The sequence below is a fragment of the Pogona vitticeps genome, chromosome 5, assembly GCF_051106095.1.
Source record: "Pogona vitticeps strain Pit_001003342236 chromosome 5, PviZW2.1, whole genome shotgun sequence".
NCBI lineage: Eukaryota > Metazoa > Chordata > Lepidosauria > Squamata > Agamidae > Pogona > Pogona vitticeps.
The window spans coordinates 66,319,014-66,344,789 of NC_135787.1; the positions used below are offsets into that span (position 1 = coordinate 66,319,014).

Here is a 25,776-nt window from a genome sequence, read left to right on the forward strand (position 1 = left end):
TGAAGATGCTGGCAACAGAGACTGGCGAAACATCAGGAAGAACAACCTTCAGAACACAGCCAAAGAGCCTGAAAAATGCACAACAACCATTTCCCTATCTCTCTTGCATTTTGGTTCCCTTCTCTTCTCTGCCATTTACAAGGCCTCCTTGGACAGCCACTTTGCTTTCTTGCATTTCCTTTTCTTCGGGATGGTTTTTGTTGCTCCCTCTTGTACAATTTTACGAGCCTCCATCCATAGTTCTTCAGGCACTCTGTCTGCCAAATCTACTTCCTTAAATCTGTTCTTTACTTCCAATGTGTATTCATAAGGGATTGGGTTTAAATTATACCTGATTAGCCCAGTGGTTTTTCCTACTTCAGTTTGAGCTTTAATTTTGCTATAAGAAGTTGATGATCAGAGACACAATCAGCTCCAGGTCTTGTTTTTGCTGACTGTATAGAGCTTCTCTATCTTTGGCAGCAGAGAACATAATCAATGTGATCTCCATGTATAGAGTTGCCTCTTGTTGGAAAAGTGTTAAGATATATAATTTTTATATAGCCTGAACATAATATGTGTGTGTGCAGAACAAGAATAAGATGACATCATTCCTTCATCCCTGGCTGATGCAATCCACTGCAATATGAAGATTGCCACACCTGTGTGCATGAGATCACCTCAGACGGGATTGGACCAGACTGATACCAGGATTGTATATAAGAAATGAACACTGTACAGTCTCTCTCTTCTCCTGTATACTGATGTCTGCATGTCATGCTGCTGGTTTGAATACTGAGCCATTGAAGTGCTGTATGTATGTATATCCTGTATATATTTTGTAAACACACTGCTTGAAAGAAGAAGCTGTTGTGTTCGTTTATCTGCGCTTTACTCTGCTGAAGACAAGATAAAGACACAGACGCACACTCCCTTAACAAAAAGAGTGTTTGTGATGACCAGCTTGTTCTCTTGACAAAACTCGATTAGCCTTTGCCCTGCTTGATTTTGAACTCCAAGGCCAAACTTCCCTGTTGTTCCTTTTATTTATTGACTCCCTACTTTAGCATTCCAGCCCCCTATAATGAGAAGAACATATTTCCTTTGTGTCAGTTCTAGGTGTTGTAAGTCTTCAAAGAATTGGTCAATTTCAGCCTCTTCAGCATCGGTGGTTGGTGCATAAACATGGATTACTGTGATGTTGAAAGGTCTGCCTTGGATTGCCTTGGATTCGTATTGAAATCATTCTGTCATTTTTGAGATTGTATCCTAGTACATCTTTTCCCATTCTTTTGTTGACTATGAGAGCTACTCCATTTCTTCTACGGGATTCTTGCCCACAACAGTAGATAATCGTCTGAATTGAATTTGCCCATTCCTGTCCATTTCAGTTCACTGGATGTCAATGTTTATTCTTGCCATCTCCTGTTTGACCACATCCAGCTTCCCAAGGTTCATAGATCTTACATTCCAGGTTCCTATGTAGTATTTTTCTTTGCAGCATCGGACTCTCATTTCACTTCCAGATGCATCCGCAGCTGTATGTCCTTTTGGCTTCGGTCCAACCACTTTATTAGCTCTGGTGCTATTTGTACTTGTCCTCCGCTGTTCCTCAGTAGCATGTTGGACACCTTCTGACCTGAGGGGGTCATCTTTCTGGGGTGTCCCTGTATGGCATAGCTCATAGCTTCTCTGAATTACTCAAGTCCTTCCGCCACAACAAGGCAGCCACCCATGAAGGGATTCCTACTTTTACATTTCCATAAATCATCTAAATCATTGTTCCCAACCTTTTTGGAATTGTGAACCGGTTGTGGGGTGAGGTCCGTGTGGGGTGGAGGCACTCCCCGCGCTTGTGTGTGGATGTGGCATGTTCGTGGGTGGGCGTGGCGCACTCACATGCACACGCCAGACAGATTTGTGGATGGGCATGGTGCACTCGCAAGCGGCTTGCTCACGAGTGAGTCGGATGGGCAGGCACAACATACCTACCTGCGAATGGGCCATGTCCACCTGTGAATGTGCCTGTTCACCTGTGCATGCGTGCGAACGCACCATGCCCACATGTGTGCATGCAGGGGTGGGTGGGAGATCTCTCTCCATGATCTGGTTCTGCGAGGCCCACAGACCAGCACCGGGCCACGGACCGGTGGTTAAGGACCCCTGATATAAGAGCAAAATGTGTAAGGATTCAAAGTACAGTAGTGGCAAATTAGGTGAAGTATTGTAAGACCTGCAAAAGTATGAGATGTATGAAAACGTATGTACCAATTTCAATAGTAACAAATGAAAGTCAACAGGAGACAGATTCAGGGTGCATAAAATAATTACATTAATCCCCTGATTAATTGATGCATACTAAACCATTTAGATAGCACACGGTATGCTGTTTCTCAACCAGTGTTTCCAAGACAGATAGTATCTGTCTAATATGCCACAAGAATAGAACAAAATCATTGCAGCGGCAAGTGTTTTCAGTCACTAGCCATTTTTAGACTCTAATTGCTAGCTTTTACAAATGCAAACAAGCACATAATGATAAAATAATTTTAACTAATTTGCCAAGATCCTAAGCTGTTCACATAATTGTCTGAAATGTATCCACATGAAAAGCAACCGTTACTAGCATAATTAACATCTGTTCCAAGCAGTCCGCATACAACAATGAAAAGGAGATCAATGTATCCTGGGAGCTATATTTAACTTTCAGGTTGGGGGTGAGAATTTACTATCAACATACTCTCTAACTTTCAGGTCCGCTGGGCGGGACTCCAACTCTCTCTCATGCGCGACTTTGCCCCTGTGCTCACGATTGTAACATAATGTGATCTATGCGGAGGAGGAGGACAGTTGTGCAGAGGGAGGCAGAGGTGCATATCTGCATGCACACACCTAACTTAGAGGTAACCTTGCCTACTATGTTATAATCTTGCCCCCCCCCCCGATAATAATATCCAGACAAACAATATGATCTACTGACCTCCTCCTCCTCCTCCTCCTCCTTCTTATTACTGCAGACATCTTACATTGAGTAACTGCATTGTTTGGCACTAGAGTTTTTTTAGAATAATGTAATGGTTAATAATAATATTAAAAATTGGCAGACTGTCACAAGATAAAGCTTCCAAATTAGTTTTGGGTGGTTTCTTAATTTATTGTACCAAATGATTGTGGACTATAACTTCCAGAAACCCCATCTACTAGCTAATGCTTCTGGGAAATGTCATATGAGAACATGTGAGGCTTATGTTTCTAAACAATGAAATTAGTGAATGTGTTTATTTCTTTAATTTCTTTAAAATATTTTTACCTTCCCGGTCCAGGGCAGCTTATACCATTTAAAGACAACATTTAAGAACAAAACAATGAGTTTACAAACGGAGCACACATAATTAAAAGGCAATATTTAAAGCTAAAAATACTAAGTATATAAATATTAAAAAGGAATAAACAAAATACCCCTCTTAGAAACGGAAAACACAAGCAATATTAAAATACAGTCAAAGCAGTGATGCATAACAATTCATCTAAAAGATCACACTCAGTCAGTTTGTCATTGAGAGAAAGCTTGACTGAAGAGAAAGGGCTTCACTTGCTTGCAGAAGGACAACAAAGATGGGGCCAGCCTAGCCTTCTATGGGAGGGAGTTCCAAAGTGTTATAGGAGTGACAGAATAGGCCCTCTCTTGTGTCTCCATCAAACACACCTGGGAAGGTGGTGGGGAAGGCCAAGAGAAAGGCCTCCCCTGATGATCTTAGTACCTGAGCAGGTTCATAGGAGACATGTTCTTTGAGGTAGCTTGGACCCAAACTGTTTAGGACTTTGTAGGTTAAAACCAGCACTTTGAATTTTGCCTGGAAATGGACTGACAGCCAGTGGAGCTGTTGTAACAAGGAGATCATGTAGTTTCTCTAACGTGTCCCAGTCAGCTCTCTGGCTGCTGCATTTTGGATTCACTGAAGTTTTCCAACACTTTTCAAGAATGTTCTCTCTCTCTCTCTTGCTTGCAAAAGCTCCAGCAGAAAAATTCACATTGTGCCATGCCTTAGTTGGTTTTGTATAGTCTCTGTCCCCTGTCACCCCCACCCCCATATTTTATTTCAATCTGATCCTCTCTCCTACCTGCCCTGTTCTTTTTTCAGGTAGACAGAAAGATAGAAACACATTTGGATACCTGAAACAGATTAATCTAGCTAGTATCTCTCCACCCCCTGTGGAAATATATGATAAACCAAATAATGAACAATGTGATGTATTTGGTGTAAAGATTCTCCTAGTACATTCCAAGAGTGTTCCATAGATTCCATCTCTCCTGAATTTCAGCTTAACTAAAAGAATTTCACTGATTAATTTCTTTCAGCTGCTTCCAGTATACGTTTTCTTTTTTACATTTCCAGTACGGTTATGTGTGTTGATAAGAACTTGTGCAAGAACTTGGTGCACAGCCTGAAGATGAATTATCATCAAAGGCTAACTGTTTGTTATTTGATTTTTTTAGTGTAAAGGTATCACCTCCTCCTGCATTTGTATTGTTTTGGAGACCACATGGCCCTTTTCAGTATTTATTTAAAATATTGTTACCCTACCTTTCTCCTTGAAAGGATCCAAGGCTGTGGGTTGTAAGAAGGAACCCTATCTAAATAACAGTAAGGACAAGAGTGTTTTCTACACTGGTGTTCTAAAGAGATTCTCTATAAGCAGAACAACAGATGAGAATGAAAGCATCAACCTTCAGATTATCTCTGCAGTCCTTTCTTGAGCTGTGGCGGGCTGCTGTGTCATGGTTAATTTCATAGATGTGAAGACATTTTGCTGGTGTTTCCATTTGAGTTAAGACAGGTTGTGTTTTCCCCCTGATACAATGAGACTGTCAGAAGTTCTCCGACCCCCATATGATATGTTCACCTCCAACATCAAACCAAGGCAACATCAGACCAAGTGCAATTTTTCCCTCTTCATGTTTTTAATTTGCATAAAAATATCTCTAAGCATAACACTGCTAAAGGAGAAAAAATGATCTTGATGTGAACATAAATTCTACTGTATCAACTATATGTACAAAACAAATTGAAAATGCTTTAAAATTATACTATATACATATACAGATTCATAATACAGAAATGGGGAAGAAACACATGAAGGATCTAAAATCTGCAACCAATTCTACATGAACTGCTTTCAGCGAGAGAGTGAGAATTCCTGGAAAGCGAAAACTTCAGTGGATCCAAAATTTGGCAGCCAAATTGCTAACTGGGGCTGGTCACAGGGATTGCATAAACCCCTGTTAAAGCAGCTCCACTGACTGCCATTCTGTTTCCAGGCATAATTTATACAGATTCTAACCGATAAAGCCCTAAACAACTAGGGTCCAAGCTATCTCAAGAATCACATCTCCCTTTATGAGCCTGTTCCGAGGTGTAGATCATCAGGAGAGGCATTTCTCTTGATCCTGCCACCTTTACAGATGCATTTGGTGTGGACAGGGGAGAGGGCCTTCCCTGTTGCTGCTCCCAGACTCTGGAACACCCTCCCTCACAGGAAACTAGGCTGACATTATCTATTGTCCTTTCCCAAGCAGGCAAACATATTTCTCTACACACAAGCTTTTTCTTTGTGACTGCTCGGGTGGGGTTTTTAAGTGTATTGTTGTACCTTTGTGCTTTGATGTTGCTTTTGTTTACCATTTTTTGTGTGGTATTTCTTTGATCCTTTTAGTATTTATATACCCACTGTTCTTAGCTTTAAATAATATCGTTAAATCAGCCTTAAGTCCTTTTAAGAGAGAAAGGAAGGGTAAAAAAATTATAATCTTACAAACAAACAAACAAAGCAAAAATCAATCATGGAGGACTCCTAATATATAGTGGTTTTCACAGGAGGAGCTATGTAATGGAAGGACCATGAAAATACCTGCCTTCTTTCTGAAAATGAAATGGAGAAACATCTGTCAGATCTGCTTTGATTCAGATTCCTGCATTGAGCAGGGAGCGGGACCTGATGGCCTTATAGGCCCCTTTCAACACAATTATTCTACTATTCCAGATTCTATGAAAGATGGGTGGTAGCCATAACCTATGGATCTCTGTTTAAAAACTCAAATACACCAATTTATTTAAGCTAAAAGTATGTAGGAAATAACCTTCAGGGACATTGGCACTCCTGGCCATGTGTTTTTCTTTTCTTTTTTCTTTTAAGCAGGAAAATACAACTGGAAGATGCTCACTCATTGTATGTGAATGGGCAGACACTTGGCCTCCTTGTCCTTCAGGCAACTCAGCTGGAAAATTGAAAAAGTAAAATCTCACAGAAAAAAAGCAGATGCTACATCTGAGCTGAGATATCTGAGCAAATAAATTGCAAACGTTATAAATAAATAAAAGGTCACTGGCACACTGAGTTTAGCCACTCAAGTATCTATTTTAATTTTTAGAAAACGGCCATTGGGCTAAATTTAAAGTTTCAAAATGAGTCCAAATCTCACCCTAGCCGTTATTTATTGGATTCATTTATTCATAGGGTAATAATTACAAACATTTATCAAACCCTGGCACCATGGAAGAGGTCAGCAGCTGGAAGTGTGGCCAATGAAGCAAACAACGCCACCAGCTTCCCAACGGTTACATAATCCTCCCTTCAGCACGGCCTGGTGCCAGCTGAAGAGATAGCAGCAGTCCATTGGGATGAGTGTGTGTAATGGCAACGTCACGGAATAGCAAGTGTTAGAAGCCAGGAGCAACTTTCCCAGGTTGAAATTCTTAAAGCTCATAGCATTATTCTATGAGAACAAGCAAGCTGGGAGCAGCAGATGAAGCAATCTGTCAATCAGGTCTCCACAGGACAGCTACCCTATTGCTCAGTCCTTTCCTTCACATGATCAACACTGCCCAATACCTGCCAAAACTGGCACAAGAGGCACCCTGGTGGTTAAGCTCTTTACCTTATATTCTGACTGAAACAACAGAGAGGAAATGACATATTTACAGCTGGAGCTAGAAAACCACTGGCTCTATAGATGTGCTGTAAGTGACTCCTTTCTATATCATGCTGGGAGCACAATGGAGCTAGAAGCCCCTACAGAGGAAGGTTATCTGATTGAAACACAATTAAAGCATATAAAATCTCAATGCTTCTTGCTGAAGAACTTTAAGAGATGGCTTGCATCCCCAATTGATGCCCTGTTAAAATGTGGAGAAACTGTCAAAGTCTCTGAATGTTTGTTATTGCAACGGAAGTATGCTAGCTAGAAAATGTGGACGAGTAGTCCAGATAGGCGGGGTATAAATCAAATCAAATCAAATCAAATCAAATCAAATCAAATCAAATCAAATCAAATCAATCAATCAATCAATCAATCAATCAATCAATCAATCAATCAATCAATCAATCAATCAATCAATCAATCAATCAATAAAAATGTAACAGAATTCGAACAATGTAGTGAAAGAATCACCTTTTATTTGATCTAATGGAACCTTCAGTTCCACACCAGGCATTCTTGTACAGAGTTAAAATGATTTTCAGTCAGGATGAACAACTGGTTTGGGGGTATGAATTAGCTAATGTCCTTCATGAGAAAGATATATGAAACAGACAAGTATGAAACAGACAAGCCAGAGCCATTTCAGTGACTTCTAATTACAACATTTTTTATTTCCGTACATTATAATGTATTGCACGACTGCTTTTAGGACTTTTTCCTGTGAATACCTGCTTAGTTTCAGAGATTTCCTACAATTCTGATTTGTCCTCAGTCAAGTGCACTTAGGCCTGACTCAAGAACACAATCTACTGGACAACATGCTGTCATGACATGGCCAATCAGTTCACAGATCTGATTTGATGGTGTGCTGCTGCATACTGAAAATCATGGACGTGGCAACTATCTGCTTATGATGGCCACTCTGTACAGAACAGTCTACACATCACCCTATTTTAGAAGAAGCTACTGCACAGCTGCTTACATATACCCATGTCAGGATTTGATACCTTGTCTGTTTAAGTGTTGGAACAATTATAGGGGGTAATAGCCCTAAAACTACCTAAGAGTACTTTTATACTTGCAGCATGAAAATGTGGTTTGAAACAATTGTTTTAAAAACAATGAACCACTCCAACAAATAAGGTGATTAAAAGAATAACAGGTCTTTGGCAATCTCCTATTCTGTTTTGCTTCCCAATCCATAAACAAAAGATATGAAAATAGTAAACACTGACATCTGATGGGCAATTAATATAAATACACGTTTAGTGCTTGGTAGCGGATGAGTGACATAAGCATTGTTTTTCTTCTGCTGACAGTAGTGGTGCTATCAAGCAGTTAACATAAACAAAAGGGTTGCTTTTAAGTCATTGCTGCTTCTTGGGGGTATTAAGTAAACAAAGATTAGTACATACATACAGTAGCTGTTGTTTCTCACACCATAATCAGAACAAGTAGAGGCTGTGAGAGACATCTTATCCAAGGCCACAGATAAGAAAGCAGATCCAGAAAATAAACAATGGATTTCAATCACAATGAAAAATGAGCATGGGTGAGCTTTGTTTAGAAATGTTTTTCTGTGTGTTTTAATATGCTCAAAGCTAAAGAATGTTTTTTAAACTTACTTTAAAAGCTTTTTCGAGTCTTACAATGCTTTTTATTTTTACTATCTTATTACAATTTTAATATATTCTAGAAATATATTCTCTTTCTTTATAGGCTATAAGTTCCTATAATTTTAAAAATGCAAAACTTAAAATAGTCTTTCCACTATTTGTTTTTATTTTGTCCCTGCATTCTTAAATACTTTCTCACAGCTCAAGTTGTACCTGCCCTTTTTATATGTTACAATTAAATAATGTGCCTACAATTTTCTCTCAACTCTATATTGTCTGCAATACATTTTGGAATTGCAATTTTGAAATGTAGAACTCAGAAGCAATATAGTAGAATAAAACTTAAAAGCAGAAAAGTTTGGGAGTTGCCTTAATTTATTGCAATGAAGAAAATCATTGTACTGAAGATACTCAGATGAATTTTGAAATGTTTGTCAATGCTTGTCCAATTTCATTCTGGAACTAACCCTTTACTGGGATAATATCAGCTATGATGGACCTAGAAATTTTTGTCAGCTATTAATGTATAGGCTTTTGTGATTTGCCTGTAGATCTGCCCTTAGGTTGGCTTGTAAGGTAGATAATACAGAATGACTGGAAGGGATGTCTGATATCCCTCTCCTCACTGAGTATTTAGACAAAACATACTGTATGTAACCCCTTCATGGATTGCTGCCTTGTCGTGGCAAAGGGGCTTGAGTTATTCAGAGAAACTATGGGCTATGCCATACAGGGACACCCAAGACAGACAGGTCATAGTAGACACTTCTGACTAAATGCGATCCACCTGGAGCAGGGACTGGCAAGCCACTCCAGTATATTTGCCAAGAAAACTCCATGGACAGAAACATAAGGCTAAAAGATATGATGCTGAAAGAGGAGTCCCTCAGGTCAGAAGGTGTCCAACATGCTACTGAGGAACAGCGGAGGACAAGTACAAGTAGCTCCAGAGCTAATAAAGTGGTTGGACCAAAGCCGAAAGGACGCTCAGCTGCGGACGTGCCTGGAAGTGAAAGGAAAGTCTGATGCTGCAAAGAAAAATACCGCATAGGAAACTGGAATGTAAGATCCATGAACCTTGGTAAGCTGGATGTGGTCAAACAGGAGATGGCAAGAATAAACATTGACATCCTGGGTGTCAGTGAACTAAAATGGATGGGAATGGGCAAATTCAATTCAGACGACTATCATATCTACTACTGTGGGCAAGAATCCCGTAGAAGAAATGGAGTAGCTCTCATAGTCAACAAAATAATGGGAAAAGATGTACTAGGATACAATCTCAAAAATGACAGAATGATTTCAATACGAATCCAAGGCAATCCAAGGCAGACCTTTCAACATCAAAGTAATCCATGTTTATGCACCAACCACCAATGCTGAAGAGGCTGAAATTGACCAATTCTATGAAGACTTACAACACCTTCTAGAACTGACACAAAGGAAATATGTTCTTCTCATTATAGGGGGCTGGAATGCTAAAGTAGGGAGCCAAGAAATAAAAAGGAACAACAAGTAAATTTGGCCTTGGAATTCAAAACAAAACAGGGCAAGGGCTAATAGAGTTTTGTCAAGAGAACAATCTGGTTATCGCAAATACTATTTTTCCAGCAACACAATAGGCAACTCTACACATGGACATCACCAGTAGGCCAATACCGAAATCAGACTGATTATGTTCTCTTCAGCCAAAGATGGAGAAGGTCTATACAGTCAGCAAAAATAAGACCTGGAGCTGATTGTGGCTGTGATAATCAGCTTCTTATAGCAAAATTAAAGCTCAAACTGAAGAAAGTAGGAAAAACCACTGGGATAGTCAGGTATAATCTAAACCAAATCCTTTATGATACACAGTGGAAGTGAAGAACAGATTTAAGGAACTAGATTTGGCAGACAGAGTGCCTGAAGAACTATGGATGGAGGCTCGTAACATCGTACAAGAGAGAGCAACAAAAACCATCCCAAAGAAAAAGAAATAAAAGAAAGCAAAGTGGCTATCCAAGAAGGCCTTAAAAATAGCAGAGAAGAGAAGGGAAATGAAATGCAAGGGAGATACAGAAAGTTACAGAAAACTGAATGCAGACTTCCAAAGAATAGCAAGGAGAGACAAGAGGGCCTTCTTAAATGAACAGTGCAAAGAAATAGAGGAAAAGAATAGAAAGGGAATAACCAGAGATTTGTTCAAGAAAATATATTTAGATATTAAAGGAACATTTTGTGCAAAGATGGACATGATAAAGGACAAAAATGGTAGGGACCTCAGAGAAGCAGAAGACATCAAGAAGAGGTGGCAAGAATACGTAGAGGAATTATACCAGAAAGATCTGGATGTCCCGGACAACTCAGATACCGTGGTTGCTGACCTCGAGCTAGGCATGCTGGAGAGTGAAGTCAAGTGGGCCTTAGAAAGCTTGGCTAAGAACAAGCCTAGTGGAGGTGATGGCATTCCAGTTGAAGCTGTTAAGGTGCTACGCTCAGTATGCCAGCAAGTTCCAAAAACTCAGCAGTGGCCAGAGGACTGGAAAAGATCAGTCTACATCCCAATCCCAAAGAAGGCAGTGCTAAAGAATGCTCCAACTACCGTATAATCGCACTCATTTCATACACTATCAAGGTTATGCTCAAAATCCTACAAGATATGCTTCAGCAGTATGTGGATGGAAAACCCCCAGAAGTACAAGATGATTTTGAAAGGGCAGAGGAACTAGAGAGCACATTGCTAACATGCGTTGGATTATGGAAAAAGCCTGAGAGTTCCAGAAAAACATCTACTTCTGCTTCATTGACTAAACAATGAAGTTTGCTGTGTGGACCACAGCAAACTATGGAAAGTTCTCAAAGAAATGGGAGTGCCTGACCACCTTATCTGTTTCATGACAAATCTATATGTGGGACAGGAAGCAACAGTTAGAACTGGATATGGAACAACCAATTGGTTCAGAATTGGGAAAGGCTATATATTGTCTCCCTGTGTATTTAACATATGGAGGATACAACATGCGAAAAGCTGGACTGGATGAATCCTAAAACGGAATTAAGATTGCCAGGACAAATATCAACAACCTAAGATATGTAGATGATACCACTCTGATGGCAGAAAGTGAGGAGGAATTAAAGAGGGTGAAAGAGTAGAGCGCAAAAAATGGTCTGAAGGTCCACATCAAAAAAACTAAGTCTCATCACCTCCTGGCAAATAGAAGGGGAAGAAATGGAGGCAGTGATAGAATTTACTTTCTTGGGCTCCATGATCACTGCAGATGAGGATAGCAGCCATGAAATTAAAAGACGCCTGCTTCTTGGGAGGAAAGCAATGACAAACCTAGACAGCATCTTAAAAAGCAGACACATCACCTTGCCGACAATGGTCCGCATAGTCAAAGCTATGGTTTTTCCTGTAGTGATGTATGGAAGTGAGAGCTGGACCGCGAAAGAAATGATGCTTTTGAATTGTGGTGCTGGAGGAGACTTTTCAGTGTCCCCTGGACTGCAAGGAGATCAAACCTATCCATTCTGAAGGAAATCAACCCTGAGTGCTCACTGGAAGGAAAGATCCTGAAGCTGAGGCTTCAATACTTTGGCCATTTCATGAGAAGAGGAATCTCCCTGGAAAATACCCTGATGTTGGGAAAGAGTGAAAGCAAGAGGAGAAGGGGACGACAGAGGACAAGATGGCTGGACAGTGTAATCGAAGCTACCAACATGAATATGACCAAACTCTGGGAGGCAGTGGAAGATAGGAGGATCTGGCATGCTATCGTCCATGGGGTCATGAAGAGTCAGACACGACTTAACAACTAAACAAGAGCAACTGTATTTAATGTATTTTCTTCCATGAACCTTCACACTGATCACTTCTGGCATAATAGTTCAGTAGGAAATTATTGCCAAGCCATCTCTACTGATTGTATGTGTCTCAGAGGCTATACAATATATAAACATAGCATTGAAAAGAACATATAATGAGAAAAAAAATCTTATCTATGACATTCTAAATCAGAGTAAGACTCATGTGCCCTGTAGGCTGTATATGGTTGTAAGAAATTTCAATCACCTTGGACTTCCCCCAATATTTTTCACCCAGCAAAAGGTGGGTTGTTATTACTTTGACAGAACAAGAGAACTATGCCTCTAGGATGTCATGTTCCCATCTAAAAAAATGGTGTGCTTCCCAGATGTTGCCACACCTTGTTTTAGCAAAAATGTTCAATAGTGGAATGGAATATGACAGAATATTTTAGATTCTGTTAGGCATTTACAAGCAGAGCCTGGATGGCTATGAAACATCCTTTCTACATTTTCAGAGCATTGAGGCAGATATTCTCTGAAGTTCTATGGGAATTAATAACAATGATGAGTACCACAAGATCAACATTGAAGCAGTCATGACATCTACTTTTTGGAGATGTTTTAATTGTTTTATGTGAGTTTTGGACTAGTGCTGCAAGAAAACACAAATGGAGAAATATGAAATGAAATGACCTGAAAGAGTCTGCCTGTTTCGTATAAAACAGAAGGACTGGTATACAAACACAAAAGAGATGCCACACAAAAGAACTCAAAAGGAAACAAATGCAAACATTTTTGCCATGCATACTGCTACTCTCAAGGTGATCTCCTACTGGATTTTCTAGAAGTTTCCCAACATTTCCTTTTTTCCAAGGGTGCTCTGGAACTATGTAGACTGCCCAAAGCTACACAGGCTGGTTCTTCTCCCGAGAGAGCAAACCAAACTTCTGTCTTTTGGCTCTGCAGCCTGGTACCCAAATGAGCTAGCCAGCCATCAAAGGTCACAAAGTTTATCTGAAATAAAACGTGTTAGTCTTTAAGACATTATAAGATGCTGCTGTTTTTGCTGCAACAAACTGACAGAACTGCTTCCTGATATCGTGTCTTGTTTTTTGATCTTTATCCAATTCTGTTTCTCCCTAAGCCAGTGACAGCAGTGAGTCTTACCCGCTGTGTCAACTGCTTGCCATACATTAAGTATGGAAATCTTAAAACCACATTTTAGGGTCTTACTAACTTTTCAGAAGTCTCAAGCTCTTCACTTTGTTCATTATTGCAAAGAATCGTTTTTCTTTAAGTTACGGTACATCTTTGAGATGGGCAATCTAACTTTTGTAAGGCTAGAAAATGCTAAATTACTGTTTTTAAGCAGTTGGTTTAAAAGAGAGGTTTTTAGTATTAGTGTTCACCATGATTTCAAGGAATTCACTTGGCACTCAGAACTGTATCATTTACTTATAGAAATATAAAATCCATTATTCAGTCTTCTACTAAATCAATTTTAGAAAAGTGGAATTATTGTAAGTGGAACTGAGAATGGGGCCTTTCACTTCTGACTGCCTTTCACTCCTATTTCAGTATATAATTCCAATGGGAGTTCCCAAGTATCTGAAGACTGTTATGTATATTGTTTTTAAAGAACCAGCCCAAAGATAAGCTGTTAGGAAGCCTGACTGTTTTTGATGATCTCTATTGATAGGAACTGACTTTTTATCTCAGCTCAATAGATCCGTGAAGGGAAAGATTTGAAATTCTATTTCAGTTCGGTCCAACTACAACAAGCAGAATATGGAACTACAGCTGACTGGATGACAGACCCCTGATTTTCAGATCTTTCCTTTTCAGTGAGATAACACCTGGGCTTCTTAAAAAGATGCCAATCAAAGCAACTGCAGAAAATAGGTCTTGAACACCTTGAAAATGAGAACCCCAAATATAAAGATTATACTTCTTTTAAAAAATGCAACAACCCAGGTATGTAGAGTAGATGCGATGAAACACTGATTTGTTATTTGAAGAAATTAGAAGTGGATATTGTCACCCAAGCCTGTGGATGTAGGAACAAATTTATGGTTCAAATCTCCATTGGTTTATTTACTTATTCAGACTATTGTTTTACCTAGTGTGTATTTTTGTTTTGACTTATCTCCTGTTCTGTTGCATGCTCCTGTAGATGGCTTCTGATTTTCTTTAGGCCTCAAATGCCATTTCATATATTTACATAATGATACTTCTTATCTACATATTCCTCAAATGCCATCTTTGTGAAATATTGGCACAACTTCTTAGCCCTTGTTCCTAAGCATGTGTGTGCCTCTTTCTCATACAATATGTCCTTCAGTGACCATGCTGACTGGGACTGATTGGAGCAGAACACAATTCAGCATATTTGAAGGGCAAAGGTTGGAGATGGTTGTGTCTGTGTTTCATCATATTCATTTGATAACTCTGCCTCCTTCCTTCCATTCATTTTCTCTCTTCTTCTGGTTTCCCCGTGGATACAACTCAGACTGTTAAGTCTCCAGGACAGGGGATGATTCTCCTGTCAAAAGTTTCCATATGGTATCATGTGAAGTGCTATATACACTGATGGTACTACCTCATACACCCATAAACGCATTTCAGGGAAGGATTAATCATGACGGGGGGAAATCCTGCAGGGTATTGTAGATCTTCATAGTAATGACTTTCACATCTATTGCTTGTAATACAAGCAAATAATTACTTAAAATAGAAAATTGTTTTGATAAGGACAATATTTATTGCTTGAGCTGCATTAAGTGGAATGTTACTACAGCAGCAAGTACGAAAACAGCATAGATTACAGTTGCTAATCTCTGATGTCTTGGTGCAAGAAAACTAAAACGAGTGTTGTGAAAAGCTTAGGGAAAAATGTGCAGAGAACCGATGGATGCTTTTGGCAGGATGAAGAACTGTTATCTCTTCTCAAGCAATACAGGTGCATGCACCATGGGGTTTAAAAACAGAGGATTAAGCAAAGATTTCCTACCCTTCACTTACCAACACATTCAAAGAACAGGAGAGATGACAGAAGAAGGAAAGGTGAGGAAAGGAACAGTCTTCCTACCCCAAATTCCAAATGCATATTACTTTTAAAATAGGACTCCCTCCACCTATTATAGTTAAATTCTAGAGTTAAATGTCCAAGACAAGCTACACGAGTAAGTAAATGATAGTATGCAGCTCTTCCTAAGCTGTAGCATTAAAGGTAGGTGACAATAAACTGGTACATTCTACCAGAGAAGCAAAACTAAATCTGGGTTTTACTGTGAATCTTGGTCAACCTTAATAAAGTCCTTTCCCCTGTCTTACTTGTTGTCTATATACAATAAATATTTTCCATGGCACAAGAGAGGCAGGAATAGATTTTGTAACATGAGATTTCCATGCTTATAGTCTGTGGATTTTCTCACACAGTCCTCTTCTTACTAAACCGCTGGAAACCTCAGTGGTTTAGGTATCTGGCTGTGGAGATAGAGGTTGGGAGTTCAATTCCCTGCTGTTGTTTCCATGACAGGGGCTAGACTTGATGATCCATAGGATCCCTTCTAGCATTGCAGTTCAAAGATTATGATGATAATTATCTCAGTCAATACTAACTTCTGCAGAGTAAGCAAAGTCTGCTCTCAGTGAGCTTATGAAGCTTTGACCTCCCTCCTCACAGAAACAGAATGAAAAATAAGCTACTTCCTCTTGTCAAACTTATAAACTAATGTTGTAAATATGAAATACAGGGCCAACTGGTAACAGTTTAAAACCCAATGAAACAATTGCTACTGCGTCATTACAAAAGAACTGAATACAGAAATGCAATCCCATATATTAATTGCACATAGTGTTTAGAAAGCTTTTAGAACACTGATACAGCCAAGTTACACAAAAAACAGTTTTTATGATGGTGTACTTAATAATAGTTTACATAAATCCATTTAATGTTGATTTCTGTTCAGTCAATCAGTTTTCTTGTATTCACAGTCATTCAGCTTCTCTCAAGTGCATTTTACCTTCTGGGATGATTTATTGATGGTTTTCTTTACAAAAAGCTTGCTCAGGGCACCCAAATTATTGATATAAGCTTACCTAAAACCACAAACTATTATTTGTGAAAATTACAGCACCTTCAGGCAATGATCTTCAGGCAATGACTGAGCTGGTGACAAATATGTTTACAGAACATAAAGCTTCATTCTCAATTGCATCTGATAACAAGGTGCTGTTGCTCTTAGGAAAGAAAACAGGCCTTTGCTAGTCTAAGATAAATGAGAACAGATGTTGAGGAAAAATGGCACTACATCGTTCTCATAATGATAGATTAAAAGCGATCCAATCTAATAACAATTCTCAAACTGTATTCAGCATTAATTTTTCTTCCCCTGAAAATACCTGTCCTCACATTCATTGGATGCAGAGAAATCTAGTGTTAGAAGCCACTATTTTCCATTTCTGGGAACAGAATCCATGTTGTTAGCAAATTTGCCTTTCAAAATGTTGCTGTGCAAGAGAAACCTGAGTTCCCGAGTCTTCTTATCCCTTAAGCAAGCTTTAGACAGGTCTAAATGAATGCACTGTGACATAATTACCCTGGATTTACTTTGATGTAAATGAGACAGGCGTGATGTTCAGTACCATACAAAACCTGCTAGACAGAAAAGGCAGGAGGAGTGGGAGGCCAATCCTTGTAAGCTCATGGCAGCATGCTTTGACAGCCTCTTAAAGAGTACATTTACAGACTTAATTCTGCACTGCCTAAGAACTGTCTTAAACATGCATGACGTCAAGAAAAGAAAACGTTTATTAGAAGCTGGTGCCACTAAAATGACTTTTCCCCATCATACCGGACAGCATGTTCCATTCTACATACCTAGCTGTAATTTCAGTTTAAAAATTCCCAAGGGACACAATTTGTTGCTTATGCATGGGCAATATGCAAAATTCTCCGATGAGCTGATGCTACCAAACATAACGCTATGTCAACTGCCTAACAGAAAGAAAAGATGGCAGCATGCTAGTGTTACCAGTTTGTGTAGCGCAGGAGAGCTCAAGCATTTCTTCCTATACATGAACCACTAGAACAGGCAAGAGATATTTGGCAGTAAATAGTTCTGAACTAATGTTAGCAGACTTATAACAGACAATGCCATCCCTAATAAGCAAATTTCCGTGTGTCTACTTGAGCGAAGGAAGAAAGCAAAGTGTCATGACATTACCTACTGATGAGCCTTGTTGAGCCACAGAAGAAGACTACTGGATTTCTCTGGGAGACACATCAAAATGCAAATCAACTGAGCATTTGAATGCTGTTTACCTAACAAGCTACCTGTACAATATGACAATGAAATGCATCATAAATTCAAAAATTTTATCACATTCTATGCACTAGTAAGAAGTGAAAAGGAAACAAACCATCAGAAAGCTGGTAATAAAACAACCAATAGGTATTACCTAAACCAATACAAGCACCTTGACATCACATTGGATTCAAATTGGGATACTTAAATGTCTCTCACTGACATCCATGGGACTTAAACATGATCTGTATGAACAATTATTTTAAAAAGATAATGGAAATAAACTCTTCCAATTGTAACTCGTAAAAGTCCATATGCAAGATTTCACACTGCTCATTGAACCTCTTTGCATCTTAGATTTCAGTTTAACAGTACTGAGCCATAAAGAAGGGGGCAGTGACCTCCAATGACTTTTTGCTGGAAGATGGATTAAGATGCCATGTGAAGTTATTTGTTCTAGCAACATGATGAGCAGACGGCCAGGTTTAAATAATATATACAAAGCAGAAGGCTGTGAGAATGATGTGCCAAGTCCAGTAAAGATAAATGTCTCAACACCTGGTTACTTGGCTATGTAAATGTCTGTCTGAGAGTATTTATTGGATGTCAGCTTCCACTGAAGCCCATGAGAATCACTTGCATATAAACTTTTTTTTAGTGTCATGGGATAAAACTGTTTATTCTTCCTCCTGAGAGCCAAATGTATTTGAGTTAGACACATAATTAATAATCAAAAACTTTTGTGGAAACCTACATGACACAAGAATGAGACAAAACATTTACAGAAAAGTATTCACTACACACATGGAGCTTCACAGCTTTGTCTCCTTGATTATAGCTTATTTGCTTAATCTTTATAGACTGTGAAGAACTCCTTATGACGATGAGACCTATTGCATAACTCCTTATGATGATCAGAACATACCGGAGCTCTAACCTTGCTCTTGAGTAGAGTCTTCTTTCCATGTGAGCAAACAGTATATGTCTATACATGGAAGCCAACTACTGGAGCTTCTGTAACCAATTCTAATTTTGTTTGTTTCATCTTCTCCTTTCCTGTGCGTATGCACACACACACAGCCTTAGCTACCTTCAAACTGTGAAACTTTTATAATGTAACTTATACTAATGATAAAAATAGGCAAAATCTGACAGCAACCAGAAAAATATTTTAATGATATCATCTGCTTTGTGTTAGATATAGGTTAAATATGAAAGCACTGGGGAAATATAGTCTGTTTTCACGGCAGTACAAGTCATATGATAATTACCTTAAATTCTCTCACTACTATAAGACAATTATAATTATTTCTTTCAATCCAAAGATACTGGTGTGCACAAGCTGGGACCACAGACATGAACTCATTTATAATTCATTTGTTAGAACTACTAAATGAGAAAGACTGCTTTACAAAGGCCCTAGCGGATACTTTCTAGGGCTTGTGTTGACCTTGTGCACATTCATCTCATAGTGTGTACACTGCCTAAGTGGATGCCTACACAATACATACTTCACCTTTGTGGTTCATTCAAGCCATCCACCTGAACACAGAGTGTACGCATCCTTCAGTCTCAAGAGATTATGGTAACGTGCTCTGTATGGAGGTCTTGGAACAGCATCTAGTGTGGCTGAGAAGGCCAATTCGAGAGTGACAATCCTTTCCATACTGAAGACAAATACAACCTGTCCCCTGCCCAGCTCCCTAATTTTGCTGGTTTCGGGACTGCCTCTTTGCCTCAGCCTGCTGAACAAGTGTCTCTTCAAAATGGGAGAGGCCCTGATGCACCACCTGCTTCCAGGCTGAATGCTCAGATGTCAAGGTTTCCCATCTGTTGAGGTCCATTCCTAAGGCCTTCAGATTCCACTTGCAGATATCCTTATATCGCAGCTGTGGTCTCCCTCTGGGGCAATTTCCACGCACTAATTCTCCATACAGGAGATATTTTGGAATCCGACGATCAGCCATTCTCATGACATGACCAAGCCAATGTAGAGGGCGCTGTTTCAGTAATGTGTACATGCTAAAAATTCCAGCTTGTTTTAGGACTACTCTATTTGGAACTGCCAGGTGATACCAAAAATGCGTCAGAGACAACGCATATGGAACGTGCTCAACTTCCTCTCCTGCCATGCACAAAGGGTCCGGAATATACTGCAGTACAGGAGTGAACTCAGGACACAGGCTCTATAGACCTGGATCTTGATATATGCCATCAGCTTCTTATTGAGCCATACTCTGTTTGTGAGTCTAGAGAACATGGTACTGTAGCTGCTTTGCCAATTTGTTTATCCAGCTCGACATCTAGAGAGAGAGTGTCAGCGATCGTTCATGAAATCATGAACAACCTCCAATTCTTGTGTAGAGATGGTAATAGAGGGAGGTGAGTCCACGCCCTGGCCCATGACTTGTGTTTTTTTTCCCAAACTGATTGTTAATCCAATCAGTTTGCTTAAGGGATAAGAAGACTCGGGAACTCAGGCCTTACTAAAACGATTAATAAGTTGGTGGAGATCTTCAGCAGAATGGGCAACAACAGTTGCATCGTCGGCAAAGAGGGAGTCCCACATGCATTTCAGCTGGACTTCGGTCTTTGCTTTCAATCTAGAGAGATAAAAGAGCTTTTGTATCTGAGAGCAGAGCTGAAGCCAATAATCGTTGGAACATCTCCTGGCAGCCTGTTGGACTTGGCTACAAGCAGCTCGAAGAGCCTGCAAGATGTACTCACTAGGACTGGATTTGTATGCTGCTAGAGCTCTCCTCTTATCCTCGATGGCTGGCATCAACAACTCCTCCAAATGGGCTTTGAACCAGTCGGCCGTCTTTTTGGTCTTCTTGCCAAATGTGGACAAGGTGGTGTTATACACAGCGTTCTTGAAATGTTCCCACCGTTCAGGGGCATTTGCATCAGCCAGGCCTGGAAGGGTTTCCTGAAGTACTTGGACAAATTCCTCCACTTTTCTTTGATTGTGAATCTTGTTGATGTCAATACGGGGTCTTCCTTCCTTTTTTGTGTGATACAATCTCTTTGTTCCCAGTTTTACTCTACTACACACCAGGGAGTGATCAATATCGCAATCAGCACTCTGGTAACTGCGTGTGATCACAATACAGTGGGGTCTCTACTTAAGAACTTAATCCGTATTGGAAGGTGGTTCTCAAGTTGAAAAGTTCTTATGTTGAATCTGCATTTCCCATAGGAATGCATTGAAAACCATTTAATCTGTATCTACTCTTTTCCGTCCATTGAAACTACAGTGGAACCTCTACTTAAGAACTTAATCCATTTTGGAATGGTGTTCTTAAGTTGAAACGTTCTTAAGTTGAAGCAAAATTTCCCATAGGAATGGACTGAAAACCAATTAATCGGTTCTGGCTGTTTTTTTGTTATGTAGAGGTGTGTTCGTACATTGAAGCATTAGTTCCCATAGGAACTAATGCAAAGCTGGTTAATACGTACTCTACCACTAGGGGGAGAATTTTTTTTAACCTAACATGACCTAAGGTTAAAAAAAGAGGAGGAAAGGTTTTTTTTCCTGTTCTTATCTTGGATTTCTGTTCTCAAGTAGAAGCAAAATTTAGCAAATGGAGCTGTTCTTAAGTTGGATTGTTCTTAAGTAGAGACGTTCTTAAGTAGAGACCCCACTGTACTAGGGAGGCTAGAAAGTCTAGTGAGGATCAAATCGAGCTGATGCCAATGCTTAGATCTTGGATGTCTCCAGGAAACTCTGCGTTGAGGCTTTGTATTAAAGAATGTGTTGCTGACACAAAGACCATAATAACAACAAAACTCCAGCAAGTGTTGGCCATTTTCATTCATTTTCTCAATGCCAAAACGGCCTAGACAGGTGGACCAAGAGTTGTGATCAGCACCAACTCTAGAGTTAAAGTCTCCGAGAATGAACAGCAGCTCTCTCTCAGGGACTTTTTTGATAGTAGCTGCCAGATTGTCATAGAATTTGTCTTTGGACGACAGTGTTGGTGCATATGCACTGATGAGGGTGACCGGTCCCACTGATGAATGGAGCTGCACAGACAGGATTCTTTCACTTCCCACAGTAGGTGGAACAATGGATCTCAGCAGAGTATTTCTGACTGCAAAGCCAACACCATATTCCTGGGTCTCACTTGATGGTTTTCCCTGCCAGAAGAATGAGAAGTTTTTTTTTCTTTGACAGATCCCATGTCTGGCAATCTCATCTCTTGCAGGGCAACAATGTGCATCCGCAGTCTACTCAGTTCCATGTCGATGACAGCTGTCTTGCGCACATTGTCTATTTCCTGCAGGTTGTCAGAAAAGCCAGGGGTCATTGTCTGAACATTCCAGGTGCCCAACATTAGGGCAGAAGTTTTCTTCTGGTGCAGGGTTATAGATCTGCTTGTCGGCTTTCACCCTACCTAGTGAGATGCAGTGACCGCTCCCACTATCAGTAGCCCCTGGCGTCATGCTCTACGCCAATCAAAGACTTTTAACCAGTAACTGCTACTTCCTGTGTTATTTCAACACTGTATGCAAAGCTGGAGTGTTCTCTCCAGAGCATGAAACCTGGGTAAAATAATATGGAGGATAGGCTGTTACCCAAGCAGCAAATCCCCCCTCTCCACGTCACTGAATTAGTCCAAAGGAAAGGCAAGAGCCAATACAACTGGTTCCAGCGACGTTGCAGGAGTTGCCAGAATGACACAAACTGCCTCCGGGATTCCGGCTCTGGATTTTGCCTCAAGGTTATCTCCTGAAGCCTTTTCCATTGGTGGATATAGCCACAAGGCAGTGGAGGTTTGAAATCAGAGTTTTCCTTCTCCTAGATGGGCTGCCTTCCATGGCTGATGACCCCACCTACCCACCCTGCTCCCTAATAGTGTGGAAGTATGATCCTACTCCTAAAACATTCCTGCCCCCCAGGTGTATACAATGCTACAGTGGGGTCTCGACTTACAAACTTAATCCGTATTGGAAGGCAGTTCTCAGGTCGAAAAGTTCTTAAGTCGAATCTGCATTTCCCATAGGAATGCATTGCAAACCATTTAATCCGTATCTGCTCTTTTCGTCCATAGAAACTAATGGGAAGCTGCTATTCCGCCTTCTGCCACTAGAGGGGGATATTTTTTCTTTTTTCCTTTTAACCTAAGATGACTTAGCTTTTAAAAAAAAGAAAAAAAAGAGTTCGTAACTCGAATCTAAGTTCGTAAGTGGAGTCCATATATTCCTATGAGAGCGGTTCGTAAGTCGAAACGTTCGTATGTCGAGCCGTTCGTAAGTCGAGACGCCACTGTATTTGGCTTTGCTATTTAGCAGATTAGAGTAAAAAATAGTACAACAAACAGCAACAGAGCATGGACAGATTTCCTACTCCAGTCCACAGAGACTGGCGAAACGTCAGGAAGAACAACCTTCAGGACATGGCCAAAAACCCAAAAAACCCACAACCAAAAATTGATCATTTTTTAAAACAAATAAACAGCAAAAATATTGAACATCAACTTAATCATACAGTAAACAGACAGGAAATGCAATACCTGTTCAGAACTTCAGTGCTATTTAGTGCCACTGCAATTTCATTTAATAGAAAACTTTGTGTTAGCTTGCCTTGTTCCATCCATCAACATTTGAAGGATACTCAGGAGCAGTATAATATGAGACTCTGCAACAAATTGAGCCTGGCTGCTTCCATGAATATAACTCTGAAAAACAGGGAGAGGAGAGAATAAATAATCAGATTAGTCAGCACATTTGTTTTTTTGAAGGAAACAATACATAATCAGGTGTATTAACTAAATTAAAGACAGAAAAAAGCAACCCCCTTTTTTTTCTGGTACCAAAAATAAGGTACAAAAGACAGAATCGATAACACAAGTATCTAACACAGCCGCAGAGTTGCTGCTTTGTCTTTCGTTTTCTTTAAACAAGATTATCAAACAACTCAAAATGCTGAGGATGAGCAATAGGGCAGGTTGCTACCCCCCTGTCCTGCCTAGAAAATTTGCAGAGGTAGCTAATGAAAAGAATATTGGACTTAGATAAATCTTTTGCCTGATCCAGAAAACTGGTCCTTATGCTCTTAAAGCAACACTAGCACACCAATTTCTCCCCTGTAATGTAATTTGAATACCATTAAAAACCAAACAAAACCTGCACATTAGTTTTTAAAAACCACAGAACTTAATAGATACTATTCAGCATGTCAACTTTTGGTCTGACCCCATACTCTCCTTTTCCAAGGAGTTTCCCTGTTGATCCACCTGGATATTTTCCCTGTTCCCCCTTCTGTTGCTTACTCTCTTGGAGCTTTGCTTTGTCTTTTTTGTGTGTTCTAAAGAAGGCAAACATAAATAGCTCCTTATTCTTTTGTAACTTAGAAATTACAGTGGTGCCTCGCACAACGAGTGCACTGTAGAACGACGAATCCGCACAACGGGGCCGTTCTAGCGATCGCAAATGCGATCGCACACCGACGGCCCCTATGGCTCAAAATCGCAGAGCGAAGGTCGGTAAGTGGTTCGCTTACCGACCTTCGCTTTGCGACCCGCCGATCAGCTGTTCAGCGGCTTCAAAATGGCCGCCGGAAGCCCCAAAATGGGCCGCGCGCAGCGTTTTCGTGCCCTCATTAAGCGAGGGGAGGGCGCGAAAATGGCTGCCGGCCATCGGAGAAACATCGCTGTACGGTGAGTAAAGCTACTATTGGAACGCATTAAACTAAGTTTAATGTGTTCCAATGGCTTTTTTTGATCTGTACAGCGATGTTTTCACACAGCAAGGGTTAATCCGGAACGGTGCGAGGCACCACTGTGCAAGCATGCCTTTGTAATAGGAAGGACTCTAACCGTTCCTACTTTATTACTTATACAAGTGACTCTGAGATAAACTGTGATAAACTGTGAACCATGCTGATCTTCATTCATTCAAACACAAATTCACATCTTCACCTTTCCACCAACAAAATTAGATCTCACAACTCTACTGCTTGGGAGGAAAGGAATAAAAAGGAAGGAAAGGAAGTAACAACCATTTATTACTTTTTCATAGGTTTTCTTTCTCTTGAATTAGCATGTTTCCTCAGCACCCATCATCTCAAGTATGCAATGAGCTGCTATAGTGACAGGAAATTCAGAGTTTTCCAAAGCATAGAATACTTTTCTCAATGGTAAAGGAACTTCAAACCCAAACTACTGGTTTTCACATCAGCCCATGTCATCAGAAAGTTAACCCTAAATTCAGAATATTTGCTCTTCTGCGAGTTTGAGGAAGATTATGATGATGACGATGACAAATGTGGGACTACAAACTAGAGTCTGCATAGGGCTACTACTAATTTTTTCATTTACTGTTCTTGCTTTTAGAATAGATGGATTGTTGCTACTGCTTTTTTGAGTAGTTCTTAAGGATTTTTATGGCTTTTGTGGTGTTAAAAAAACCATAAATGGAAAATGAAAAAATAAGTACATTAGGTTAGGTTAGGCATCCTTCAGTCTCGAAAGACTATGGTGACGTGCTCTGTATGGAGGACTTGGAACAGCGTCTAGTGTGGCTGAAGAGGCCAATTCGAGAGTGACAATCTCTTCCACACTGAAGACAAATACAATCTGACCCCTGTCCAGCTCCCTGATTTTGCTGCTTTTGTGACTTCCTCTTTGCCTCGGCTTGCTGGACAAGGGTCTCTTCAAATTGGGAGAGGCCATGATGCACTGCCTGTCTCCAGGCTGAACGGTCAGATGTCAGGGTTTCCCATCTGTTGAGGTCTATTCCTAAGGCCTTCAGATCTCGCTTGCAGATATCCTTGTATCGCAGCTGTGGTCTCCCCCTGGGGCAATTTCCCTGCACTAATTCTCCATACAGGAGATCCTTTGGAATCCGACTATCAGCCATTCTCACGACGTGCCCAAGCCAACGTAGACGTCACTGTTTCAGTAATGTATACATGCTGAATATTCCAGCTCATTCTAGGACTACTCTGTTTGGAACTTTGTCCTGCCAGGTGATGCCAAAAATACGTCGGAGGAAACACATATGGAAGGTGTTCAGCTTCCTCTCCTGCCGTGCACAAGGGGTCCAGGACTCACTGCAGTACAGGAGTGTGCTCAGGACACAGGCTCTATAGACCTGGATCTTG

General features: G+C 40.2%; 1 protein-coding gene across 2 annotated transcripts in view; it reads right to left on the bottom strand.

Annotated features, from left to right (window-relative positions):
- TUSC3 (tumor suppressor candidate 3) overlaps positions 1–25,776 on the bottom strand; it is a 192,982-nt gene that overhangs the window by 15,008 nt on the left and 152,198 nt on the right. For both annotated transcript variants that reach the window (XM_073001313.2, XM_073001315.2), the window contains one exon: positions 23,287–23,350. In XM_073001313.2, the coding sequence (XP_072857414.1) occupies positions 23,287–23,350 (64 nt within the window). The remainder of the gene's footprint in view (positions 1–23,286; positions 23,351–25,776) is intronic.